The sequence below is a fragment of the Antechinus flavipes genome, chromosome 1 (genome assembly GCF_016432865.1).
Source record: "Antechinus flavipes isolate AdamAnt ecotype Samford, QLD, Australia chromosome 1, AdamAnt_v2, whole genome shotgun sequence".
In the NCBI taxonomy this organism is placed as follows: Eukaryota; Metazoa; Chordata; class Mammalia; order Dasyuromorphia; family Dasyuridae; genus Antechinus; species Antechinus flavipes.
Window position 1 is genome coordinate 521737689 of NC_067398.1, and position 13577 is coordinate 521751265.

General features: G+C 31.3%; 1 protein-coding gene across 4 annotated transcripts in view; it reads right to left on the reverse strand.

Annotated features, from left to right (window-relative positions):
• Window positions 1–2927: 2927 nt before the first annotated feature.
• Window positions 2928–13577, reverse strand: part of TMX3 (thioredoxin related transmembrane protein 3) — an 89334-nt gene continuing 78684 nt past the window's right edge. For 2 of the 4 annotated variants that reach the window (XM_051970528.1, XM_051970529.1), the window contains exons 14-16: window positions 11370–11499; window positions 10567–10635; window positions 2928–6302 (exon numbers count right to left, since the gene is read on the reverse strand). In XM_051970528.1, coding sequence (XP_051826488.1) covers window positions 6030–6302; window positions 10567–10635; window positions 11370–11499 — 472 coding nt within the window. In that variant the 3' untranslated portion in view covers window positions 2928–6029. The other 2 variants (XM_051970531.1, XM_051970530.1) reach the window with 2 other exon arrangements.

Here is a 13577-nt window from a genome sequence, read left to right on the forward strand (position 1 = left end):
AATATAGATAATTTTCTTTTTTAAAACTAAATCAATATGCAATACACAGGGATATGAATTAGTAACCTCCATTTTTATTTAACATCATTTGAATAGTAAGTTAGAACCCACCTTAGAACCAGATTGACAGATAAAGTCCTTATTATGTGCCAATCATTGTATTAAGTATTGGAAATAAAAAAAATAAGAAAAAAGAAAGCCTCAATCTCAAGGAGTTTTATGTTATTCAGAGGAAGATAACACCTAAAAGAGGAGAGGAGGAGAATATATCCACAAAGAGAAAAGCCTGTAAGATGAAGATAGAACAATCCAGAATAAGGACTAGAACAATCCAGAATAAGGACTAGAACAGACAGAAGCAAGCATTTAGCCTAGACATTTTATGAAATGATAGTCTCAGGCAAGAAAAGGCCAAAAGATGAGAGGCATTACTAGGATGAGATCTCTACTAACAAATACTGTTTGTGCAACTCCTTTTAGAAAGAGTCTCCACGAGCAATTTGGAACTATGCTCAAAAAGTTATCACACTGTGCATACTTTTTGATCCAGCAGTGTTGCTACTGGGCTTATATCCCAAAGAGATTTTAAAGAAAGGAAAGGGACCTGTATATGCAAGAATGATTGTGACAGCCTTCTTTGTAGTGGCCAGAAACTGGAAACTGAGTGGATACCCATCAAATGAAGAATGTCTGAATAAATTGTAGTATATGAATGTCATAGAATATTATTGTTCTGTAAGAAATGACCAGCAGGAAGATTTCAGAAAGGCCTGGAGAGAGTTACATGAACTGATGCTGAGTGAAATGAGCAGGACCAGAAGATCATTATATACTTCAACAACAATACTATATGATGATCAATTCTGATGGACATGGCCTTCTTAAACAATGAGATGAACCAAATCAGTTCCACCAAAGAAGTAATGAACTGAACCAGCTACACCCAGGGAAAGAATTCTGGGAGATGACTATGAACCACTACATAGACTTCCCAATCCCTCTATTTTTGTCCACCTGCATTTTTTATTTCCTTCACAGGCTAATTGTACACTATTTCAAAATCCGATTCTTTTTATACAGCAAAATAACTGTTTGGACATGTATACACATATTGTATTTAACATATACTTTAACATATTTAATATGTATTGGAATACCTACCATCTAGGGGAGAGGATGGGGGGAAGGAGGAGAAAATTGGAACAGAAGGTTTTCCAAGGGTCAATGTTGAAAAATTACCCATGCATATGTTTTGTAAGTTAAAAAGTTACAATAAAAAAAAGAAAAGAAAGAGTCTCTACTTCTCAGAATTCTTTTAGGCTATTTGAGCTGCATATGTAAAGGGAGTTTGCTTATCTAAGACTTTCCTATCCCTGTCCATATTCTCTATTTTCAACCCAAAGATTTATTCTAAAAGAATAATTTTATAGTGAATAAAAAGAATCAGGATTAGAACTAGAAGAAATAAACATGGATGGACAGGGAATTTCATGAAATAGTAGTCTCAGACAGGAATTGACAATTTAGAAGGGAAGGCCACAAGTAGATGAGAGATGTCACTAGAATGACTGCTGGGATAGGTAAGAATGGAAAAGTCCAGAGTGTCACGAATCTGTGGGAAATCCAACATCAGTTCTGATGAGAAGGGGGAAGATATCTGTTTCTCTCTGTAATTCTACCATTGATACATAAGTCAGCACTAGATTAAAAATAGGATAAAATACAGACTACTGGCAGCACAATGAAAAGATACTAGGCCAAGAATACCTAAGTTTAAATAAGATCTTAGACATTTACTGTGTAACCATTTTACCTATTTGCCTTCTATAAAATAAAGAGATAAGGGCATCTAACTCATTGGTATAAGGAACAAATGAGATAATATTTGTAAGAGTGCTTAGGACAATTTGACACATAGCAGGCACTATATAAATGCTTATTCCCTTCCCTATTCCAGAGAATATCAATAATCATAGCCGGGAGGGGCGATGAAATAATAAAATACTTATGCTTTCTATTAAAATTTTTCAATGTGAGCCTTTTTTTTTAAATTACCAAGTGACCAGTACTACCAAGTACAATATAAATTCCTTATGATTTCTACAGCACTCATGTTGTCCAAAAGCTCAGCTTTTCTATAACATAACCCAATAATCTTATTAGACATATAAATGATTTTATATATTTTACAATTTTTTCATCTGAAGCAAAACTATTAGGATTTTTCAGAAGCATAAACTTTCATATCTGTAATTAAGAAATTTATGAGTTTAAGCTAAATAAGTCTTTTAACTTCTGGCCAACAGAATATAAATTGAGATTCAAGATCTATTTATTAACAGTGAATTATATTTCTAATGATTGAGCACCTCTTCATGCTCAAAATCTATCACAAAACTTCTAAAATAAGAGGGAAATTAAGTCAATGCAAACACTTTATAAAATCATATTAAAAATATTATGTACAGTGGATTCTGGAACATCCAAAGATCCTTAAAAAAATGTGGGGGGCAGTTTGTGCTTCTTGGAGGAAGCAAAAACTTATTATTCAAACTAAAGACAGCTCATAAGAATTTATACTTTCAAAGACCCATTTTTCAATCTCAAGAAATAAAAAAAAAACTGACTCAAAAGTTCAAGTGCAGAAACATTTTAAAAAATAGGAGTCTCATACATATTTGTTCATTTAAAAGGCATATCATTAATGTCACTTCAACAAAAACAAATAAAAAAACCCGATTAAAAAGAAAAGGAACCTGGATTTGGTTATGTAGGTTGCACTAAGGTATCAATTTCAGGGGATAAGTTGGGGGGAGGGGGGGATGGTATATTGACCTATATCCCGTATTCCATTTTTATTTTATAAATAACTACCCAATCCTAAGTAAAATATTAGAATATGTTAGACAATAAAAATACAGTAAAACTAATTTTTTAAATTGATTTATTGTATAAAAACAAAGTTTACACGCAGTACCATAAGGCAGCATATCGTAAATTCAGTATGTTAGATTTTCAGAAACCCTTACAGAATTAGTCCAAGGTAAAGTAATAGAAAAGTATTTTTTGCCTTCTCTTGGACTCAAACATCTAATTTCTTTCAGGAAAAAAAAATATATATATAAAAATAAACCAAAACGAATCTCACAAATTAAGTCACAAACCTGTCATTTTGCAAACTAATTTATTATAACAGTATCAAGATATTAAGAATAGGTATGTGATTTTTTGCTCTTCATCCCAGGAGAAATGTATTTTTGGGATGAACTACTGGTAAGAATGTGACTGCATTTAAATTGCTATTAAAAAAAAAAAAACAAAAAACAGCATAGCTGGTTATTTGAACAACTCATCTGTACCTGAGTTAGACATGTGCCTTTCTGCAAACTTAGGCTGGACAGCCTACCAGATATTTGGTATATTATTTCCACAGCAGGGGCCAGCAAGCACTGTCTGTTAGAGAGAATACAGAACCTGTGAGACAAAAACTCTCTTCAGAAAACTCCCTTATAAAGTTTTAGGCTATCTTAGTTACAGTAAGAAATAATGTGAAAAAGAAAGAGAATTTGGGGAGAGACATATAGACAGGTTGAGAAAAGCATTAACCCAATTTCTCTTTGAAAATGTTGAAAAACCTCTCGTTTTAAACATTATCTAGGCACCAGTAACTAGCAGCAGGCATTTGCAATCTTTCTGAATTCCATATGGAATTACTCAAAATTATGCTTGAGTAAAAACAAAACAAAACAAATCCATCAAAACCCTAAATTAAAATAAAAGCAGAAATCAAAATTACCACATAATTTTTCATATTGTAGTTATTTCATTTTAAACATGATATAAACCCAGGAACCATTGGTAACTAGTTCTTCTAAAAAATAAACAATGAGTATGATTTTTTAATATTTTTTCAGACCACATAATAATTTTGCTAAAAATTTTCCAGGGCAAAGAGACTATGGAGGAAAAGTATAGTAATAAATAAACCAGAATTATATTAAATCAGTTGGCAGATAAAATAAATTTTTAAAAAATTGCTACTCTGATGTCTCAAGACAATTTTTTAAAAAGATAATGGAGTCATCTTCTATCCCTAAAATCACTAAGGTGAAAGTCTCTCTGATGCACAAATTTTAAAATGAAAATGGAAAGCAGGACAAACAATTGGGGGAAAGAAGTGACATAAAATCAAATCACTAAATCACAAACATGAATCTTCAGAATATCTATTAAGAACACTTACGCTATTCTCTATATACAAAATAAGCTGTAATTTTTCCTGAGGTCACTCATTTTAGGTTGAGATTATAGATGGATTACTTAATTTTCAAGGTCCAAAATCATGCTGACTAAATCTGAGAAAGATACATGATCAAACATGATTATAATTTCCTAATATCCATGATTTTTAGCATTCATACCTTACATTGACTCTCAATGGAGGCATTGGTAATTTTTTTAAATTGCACTGTGACCACATAAATTCAACTATTATATAATATGAAAGTTAACATTCACATCCAAAAAAGAGAATGAATAAATCTACTGGGGATGGAATCTGTTAATAAATTATAGATAGTATACTATGTAAAAAAAAAAAATTAGTTAAAGTTTCATTTGGGAATATTAATTTAGTGCTACAGCATATTTGTTTTATTAAAAGAGTAATGAGGCTGGCATATATTTAAAGAATGAGAGCTGCAATAAGAGTCATTAAAAAATATAAGCCTAAGGGATCACAATGAAATTCATATTAATATCATCACAGTACTTGTAAAATCAAGTTTGTTTAGTTTCTATGGTGATCCTTATGACATTAGTAGTAATCAAAGGTTCGCTTCTTGGGAACAGAAAATAAGATAACTGACATTTTCAGTATCCTGGGCTTGAATCAGAAATCACTTTTATAACTGAGTATTTAAGAAAAATACTTTATATGAGATAACTTGATTTTGTGACAATTAAATACACAAATCATAAATAGCTTACTGCTCAAATGGTAGCTACAATGATCAAATGTAAACTCAAACTAAAATAAATACAATGGCATGAAAAAATAAAATTTGTAGGTATTACTCTGTATTGATTTAGCACAATATTTAAATAAGTATACAAAATAAAAGGATAGGGTCAATGAATGGAGAGATGTGTAGAAGATGACCTTAATGTAGATCCTTTTACAAGAGTTTTTGTTTTATAACATGTTACATAACTTGTCTTAAGTTTATGCCAACAACTTTTAAAAGCAACGTTACCTAAATGAAGCCTATGCAATAAAAGTGTATATTTCTGTGGAATAACTACAAATCTAACAATTTCAACTGGTTTAAAAAAATATTTCTTCAAATAATTTCACTTAAGACATAGAAACAAGCATACCATTGCTGATTTGGGATTTGGGGTGATCTACACATAGGTTTCATGAGAATGCAAAAGAGAAAAATTTATTCTCCTTTCAATCACTGAAATAAAACTACTATGCTACATAAAGTAAAATTCTTTTTATCTACCAAAATCTGAATAACATGAATTGTTATATGTCAGAGAAATCATTACATTAACGCATTCAAAGTGCCTGTCTTTGAAATGGCCAGGATAAACACCTACTTTTAATTTTTTTCAGAAATGTAATTGGGAGTGTTATTATTGTTCTAAGTGAAAACAGATCTTCTATCTTATTGACAGATGGAAATATTCTGCCCCAGAACCTCAACTTTGTTAGATAATATACAGATAAAGGAATATACAAATTGATTTAATTTCTTATTATGCTGTTTATCAATAGTAAACTCTGAAAACTTCTAAAAAAAAAAAAAAAAAAAAAAGGAACTTTTTTTATCCATATAACCCACCTTTTCCCAAAAAATATGGGAAGATTTTTTAGTTCATGGAATCTATATAAGCAAAATACATCAGATGTTTTCCTCAGCAAAGATCATGATTAAATGGCTAAATTCAATAAATAAGGTTGTTGTTTTGTTTTTGTTTTTAATTAGAAATCCTATCAAATAACCTAAATCGTAGAAGATTCAGTCATTTTTCTTTTCCAATATATCTTTGGGTTCTTGCTCTGCATCTGAAAGTACTAGAGAATTCTCACTGTTTTCTTCCTTTTTTTCCTCCTCATTGCTTTCATCTCTTATATCTCTATTTTCAGTTTCCCTTTTAGAAACTTCAATTCGTTCTTCTGTATAAGCTCCATCTGTGTCAGCAGTGTAGATTCCATAACACATGATGCTGATGACACCCAGTGGCAGGCCAAAGAGAAAACAACCCAAAAATGGTGAGCTTCTAAATACAGACTGGAGGGAAGAAAAAAAGAGAACTCAGTTCTATTTAGATATCATTTTTGTCACTAAAAAAGTTTTCAACTAGCATTGATATAAAAATCAACACATCTTTATTGTTACTTCATATTCTCGACATATAACAACTTAAGTTGTAAAATTTTACATATGCATGATAACAAAACAGTAGTAAAATTGAAAGTATAGCGACATAGATCCTATGAGTTTTACTTTCTAAGAAACAGTAAATAGCAAATCTATGAAGTTTGATTTGTATTTCATTTGATTCATTTCAAAACAGCTATCTACCAGACACATTAATAAAATACAAAAGCAAACAGCCTGGTTTACAATTTCCTTCCTATTTAGGACAGAGGACAGAAAAATATGTTAGCATCAGGAACAATGGAGTCACTCAGAATTCATTTGATCTGCTTTAGTGCTCACACTGCTTGGACAAGATGGAAGTCTTGTTCTTCTAGTTCTAGGAAGACAAAAAAAGACTAGGCCTCACTATTTGCCCTTCAAGTTTTCAGGATTTAAATTCTATCTTGTTTCTCACCATGTAAATTTCCAATCACTGTCAGCTTGGTTCCCTAGTAACGTCTAAAAATGCATGGGTCACTGTACCCTGGGTCCTTTCATTTGTTCAGCATCTGAACTTTCTTCTATATGATGTTTCTTCCAATTATTATATGAACCTGAGAATAGACTTTTTCAACTTGTGCCTTGCACAAAAATAAACACAGAATAATAGCCAATTCTTCCTTTCTTCCTCGGTCCTCTCCTGTACACAAGTTCTATCTCTCTCCCCCATATCTATCTCCTCTCCTCTCTTCCTCACTTCCTCCTTCTCATTTCCTCCCCTTCTCTTTACCCCTTCTCCTCCTCCCCCAAACACATACACATCCATTTCCTCCCTTTATTCCTTTACTCTCTGTACACTCTTTTTCTCTACATTTTATGACTGTTCTCTTTTAGTATACCTCTTTAAATCCAACTGCTACTTCACATTTTTCTTTGGATAAGCAATCATATTGAACCACTTAATTGTGGATGTATTCCACAACTGTTCTGGATCCTTTTCTTTCTGTACATTATTTCACTTGGTGACCTTATCAGCTCCCATGGTCTATACAGAAATCAATGCAAATTAATCCTAGATCAATATAACTATCCTACCTTAAGTACTAGTCCCTCATCAACAACTACACTACTGGACATTTCTAACTAGATCCCTGTAGGAATAGCAAAACCAACAGACCCCAAAACAGAATTTAATATCCTTCCCTCAAAACCCAGTACCTCTTCTTTCACACTTCTCTATCAAGGATACCACCATCCTTCCATTCACTCTGATTTGAACTATAGTGTTATTTTCAATTTCTTACTTTTGTCTCATCCCACAGGAACCAATCATTTTCAAAGTACGATGAATCCTATTTTCACAATATCTCTTGCTACTAACAGTTCTGGCATGCCAATGGTTCATCATCAGAAATTGCTATGACTTTATCATTAGAAATGATGAATATAAAGAAGCACTGCCATCTGCTTTGTTTTTGTGTCCTAAAAATCAAGGGGCCTTTCCAAATTGTTTGAAGCTAAAACCTTCCCTATATATGTTGTCTCCCTCATTAGAATATGAGTCCCTTAAGAATAGGAACTGTCTTTCTTTTCTATTTTTACATCCAGGGCTTACCATAGTGTTTTGCACATACTTAAGAACTTAATACTTTATTCATTCATTCATCTCTCTCATCTATCCCTTTCTTTATATATGATTGATTTTGGCCCTAATTTAAGCCTTCATCCTATCTCAGCTGGACTATTGCAAGAGCCACATATTGGGCTCCTTTGCTTCATATTTCTCCCTTCTTCAATCTATCCTATTTACAAATGCCCAAGTGATAAACCTCTGCTGAATAAACTAGATTGCACCTCTGCTTCTTAAAATCCCTTATTTACATCAAAGCTCAGCTTTCCTCTCATGAAGCTGTTCCTGATGTCCTGTTTGCTATTTTATACTTTTGCAAATTACTTGGTATTTAATGTCTCTTGATAGACATTATCTCCCTTGATAGAATAATAGCTAATGGTTATTTCATTTTTGTGTCTGTATCCTCAACACAAGGTATAGTGCCTGGCATAAAGAAGATGTTTAATAAATGCCTCTTAATTTTTTTTCCTTTTCAATTTGGATTTTGTCACTATTTGTTAAATTTAGATTTTCAAAGAAATCTAAAAAGAATATTACTGGGTACTGACAACTGGATCCTGTGCTTAGAATAAAGGAATCTAGGTGAGAGAACAGTACTGGATATGGAGTCAGGCAACACAAATTCAAATTCTAGCTTTTCTTATTCTGAATAAGTCACTTAACTCCTTTAGGTCTCAATTCTATAATTTCCATATTGATAGATTTTCTATCTATATTCTATATTGATAGAATTTCTATAAAATGAAGACAATTATATACTTTGTGATGCATAAATGAAAATAAATTATCTAATTCATTCTGAAAACCTTAAGGTTTTAAAGGCTTTAAAGCATTACAGAAATGTTATTAGGTCTTTTTCATCTTCTATAACTTCTCTGCTACTTTCAATCTCTCGGCTCAACTTATGAATCTCATTTTCACCAATTTTTTCAATAAGATTGACTAATAAGTGTCTCTCATTCCCCTTCTAATCTATTTCATCACTTCTGTTAGCTATATGTGTTGATACAGAAAAATTTCCTCCATTCTGTTACTGCTTTTTGAATTCTCACTTCAATCCATTAGAGAAACACATTCCATTTCACCTTAAACTAAAGGAATGGGTTATCCCTTTCCACAGTGCCATGTTTTCTTATTTTTCTAATTTCCAGCTTTGAATGAAATGCAGTTTTCCTAGGATGATAATTATATTCTTTTTTCTTCTCTCCTTTCTCTAAATCCTCACAGGTCTAGAAAAAGAGGAAGATTCAGTTGGCTTTCTGAGAACTTATACCACTTTCCAAAACAATGATGTATCAGCAGCACTTCATTTACTGACTATTTGAAGTCTATTATCATCAAGTTATGCCACAATTTCCAAATTATCAAAAAACCACCATTCAGGACCAACTGTTACCTTTACCAAGCTGTCATGTGTTATTAAGAGGTTCATATATGCAGGGTGTATGTGAGGCATAGAGGATATAAGGGTAACATTTTAGTCTTTGCTGTCAAGGAATTTATATTATTAACCTCCAAGAACTTGAAACTGATGTTTTCCTCCAATGTTGGTTGACAATTCTTTAATTTATTTATATTTACTTTAATCCATTCATAATCTTCCCATTTATTCTTTATGGTCTTGGTTTCTTCTACCATTTATTTTTCAACTTTCTTTATTCTATCTATCCCCACCATCATATGGAAAATCACTTTTACAGAAGGCTGAACACTTAACTGACTAGGTATCCTTGACATTTATAGTATTTAACATCAATGAATATTTCACTTCTTTCAAATTCATTTAAAATTATTTGATCTACATTTTTCCAAGAGTAAGGGCTGGGAATGGGAATAAGAAACCCATTCATGCTATTAACAAGTAATAGCAGCCTATCAATTTACTAATTTCTTAAGCTACTTTATATACTTCAAGTTAAATAAATAATTCAAGTCAGAATAATTTTCTACCTTGCACTTCAAATTAACTATCTCTTTGCATTAATCACAGAAATTAAAGAAAAGACTTTTATCAATGGCTAGGTAATATGGAGGATTTTAAATTCTATACTACTATCAATTAGCTAATATTAAATTACAATTAACTCATTTATCTTACACACAAGTCTGGATACTATTTTCCAGATGACTAAATTATCTGTCAATAAAAAATACCAAGTGGTTTGTTGTTGTTTAATCATCTTAGTTGTGTCCATTTCTCTGTGATCCTATTGATGTTTTCTTGGCAAAAATCTGGAGAAAATTGCCCTTATTTTCTCCAGATTATTTTACAAATAAAGAACTGAGACAAACAGTATTGAGGGACCTGCCCAGGATCACAAAACTAATAAGTGTCTGGGACTAGATTGAACTCAATGAGTCTTCCTGAAATCAGGTCTGGGATACTATCTACTGTGCCAATTAGTTGCCTATGGAATGATGTAAATCTGGTTAATGAAAAAAACAACTTCCACTTCATTTGTGTTTTGAGATTTTACTGTAATGATAATGTAATCTGGAAGAATCATAAAAATCTATTTATCTTTCATTATCATTTAATTTTTTTCAATAAATACTTACCACAACAGTAGTCCTGACATCGTAACATATTCTTTTCAATCTCTGCAAAATTCCATCACCACCTCGAGCCTTAAATGTCATACAAAATATAAGTTAGAGTCACAAAGTGTTCATTTTTAAATTTCTCTTTACATCATATTAAAACTGTTAACAGAAGATACTTTCAAATAATAGTAACAATTAAAAAAAAACATAGAGGATGTTTAGGAGAGGGAAATCAGAATAGTCAAATGTCTTAAAGATCTGAAGATCATGCAATATAATAATTGGTTAAAAAAACCTGGGATTTGGAGAAGAGAAGGTTTGGCAAGGAAATTAGTATCTTGAAATATATAAATAACAGTTCTGTAGTAGATGGATTTTGTTTATTAAATTTGGCCAGAAGATAGAAGCTGGCTTATTGTAAAAACAAATTTCCTAAGTGCTTAAGAAGATAGAGGATTATCCAGTCCCGGAGCTTTTCATGAACTTAAATGTCTACTTATATTAGAAATGTTACAGTTTCCCTCTCAGGTTTGGATTAGACTAGACAACATCTGAGATTCCTTCTAAGTGAGTTCCTATGTATGAGGAGGAAAACAAAGAGATGTAACAAATAGAAAACAGGGTGAAGTGTAAGAATAAAGTATCACAGAAGCCAAAGAAAAAGATACAATATTGAGAAGCAGGGGAAGATTTCCATTTCAAAGATTACGATTAGCATTTGGTACTTTGTACATATCCCTTAGAATAAAAAACTGATCCAAAAAAATATATCCCCCAAAATAGTTTTAGTTTTATTTATATTGAATTAAGCCACTTACTTCTATTGTGCCATCCAAAATATCACTGATGAATTGCATCACATCCTCAGTACTCTCAATATGTCCAGTTGGCAGAAAATATTGATGGTTTGAAGTATTTATTGCAACTACAGTTGGAATATTCAATTCACTAAAAATGTAAAAAAGAAAGAGGTCAAAACATAGAAATTCATAGTACACTTATATGAAGGAAAACTTAAGAAGCATCAAATATAGACACAGACTGGTGATTTCATTGGCTCCACAGACAACTCCCAGATGAAGAAACTCCTTATTTCAAGGCAAGTAAGCATTTTCACTGCAAATTAGTCTTGAGAAAATTGCATGAAACCCTGAAAGGTTTACAGACTTACCAAGGGTCACTCAGATGGTATGTGTCAGAGGAGAGACTTGAACTCAAGGATTCTAGGGTCTAAGAACAGTTCCCTATTCACTAGATCCCAATGCTTCTCCTAAAACTTAGTATTAAGATCATATATGCTCTTTTTAGGTGACTGTAATCAACATATAGAATATCCTGTCCCTTTAAGTACATCCTGCCTTCCAAAACAATGTTTTCAATTTTCAAACTTCAGCATTAACTACTTTTTAATATAATTTCTGATAAATATTTAGTATTTATTTAAAATTGCCTTCAAAAATGAATAACAAAGTTTCACAAATTTTTCTATATTCATAGTTAACTGATAAGCTATCTGTTCATTTTAAGAAATGTACCAAGAATTCCTGGTTTTTCTTGCTAGTTTACTAAGAGTGATTTATCATAATGCAAATTTGAAAAATACATTTCAAAGAACATGAAAATTGTTTACAAAAAGACTTACTCAGAAAGATTTCTCCCTTAAATATAAAGCCAAAATGGGAATGCAATTGAAATGCAAAATGGAAAATTATCATCCTATCTTGAAGGTATTTTAATTAACTAAAAATAGGATGAAGGTTATTACCTGAAATTTTTAAATTTAATAAACTCAAATCTGATCATCTGAAGACATCAAGAAGAATAACTGAGGCTTTCACTCAAATGCTTAAAGACCAGGAATAACAAAGAAAAAGAAATTCTTTGAGAATTATAATTTAACTGCAGTTATAAGTCCTTAATAACTTTTGGAATACTTGAAATAACATACTTTTTCTTTTTATTCAATATACTAATTACAAACTTGAATGTATTTCTGAAAGCTAGTATAATCAGTCTCAATTTAGCTGCACCATGTACTTATAAAGAGAAACTACTTTTTGCAAAATATTACATAATTAGACTTTTAAACTAATTCAAGTTACATTTTTCTCAATTAAATCAAATTAATAATTCTCTAAGACTGAAACAACTTTTATATTGAACAATTTTACTTGTGGCTACTAGGTGGCACAGTGGACAAAGTGCAAGGCATGGAGTCAAAACATTCACTTTTCTGAGTTCAAATCTAGCCTCAGATACTTACTAATTATATAACTGGGTAAATCACTTAATCTTGTTTTCCTTAGTTTCTTTATCTGAAAAATGAGCTGGAGAAGGAAATGGAATACCATTCCAAGTTTAAAAAAAAAAAAACAAACACCTTTGGGGATACAAAAATTTAGATACAACTGTAAAAAGACTGAACAAAAATTTTACTTTTACTTAAGACAGTTCTCTACTCTCCCCTCCTTTGCCCTAAATGAAATGATTTATATGGAGAAAAGTAATTTCCATTACTTTTAATTCAATTTAATAAAGAGTTACTGAGAATTCAAAATGGTAGCATTAATGATAAACTACTATTGCAAAGAAAATACTTCATAGTTTCAATAATGCAGAAGAGGAAAAACTACATAGATTTTGTAATTAACTGAATTTTAGGGAAATAAAGTGAATTACCCAAGAAAACAAAGGTATTAAATATTAAAGACAATTTGAATTTAAGTCCTTTGGGTCTAGTCTGGTCAATACATTTTCAAATGTACTGATTTCTAAATGTATGACTGAAAGTCACTACTCTTTCAACTGCAGCCACTAAATGACTCCAAGAAATTAAAGGATAATTTTCCAAGTTCAAAGAACAGCAAACAGGACAATTTAGCTAGAATTTAGAATACACAAAGGGAAATAATAAGAGAATGGGAAGGAACTATCTGGAGAAAGGTGAAAACTATGTTATGAAAGTCTAAATGGCAACCATAAGAATTTATAATATATTTTTGTTTGTTTGTTTGTTTTTTTAATTT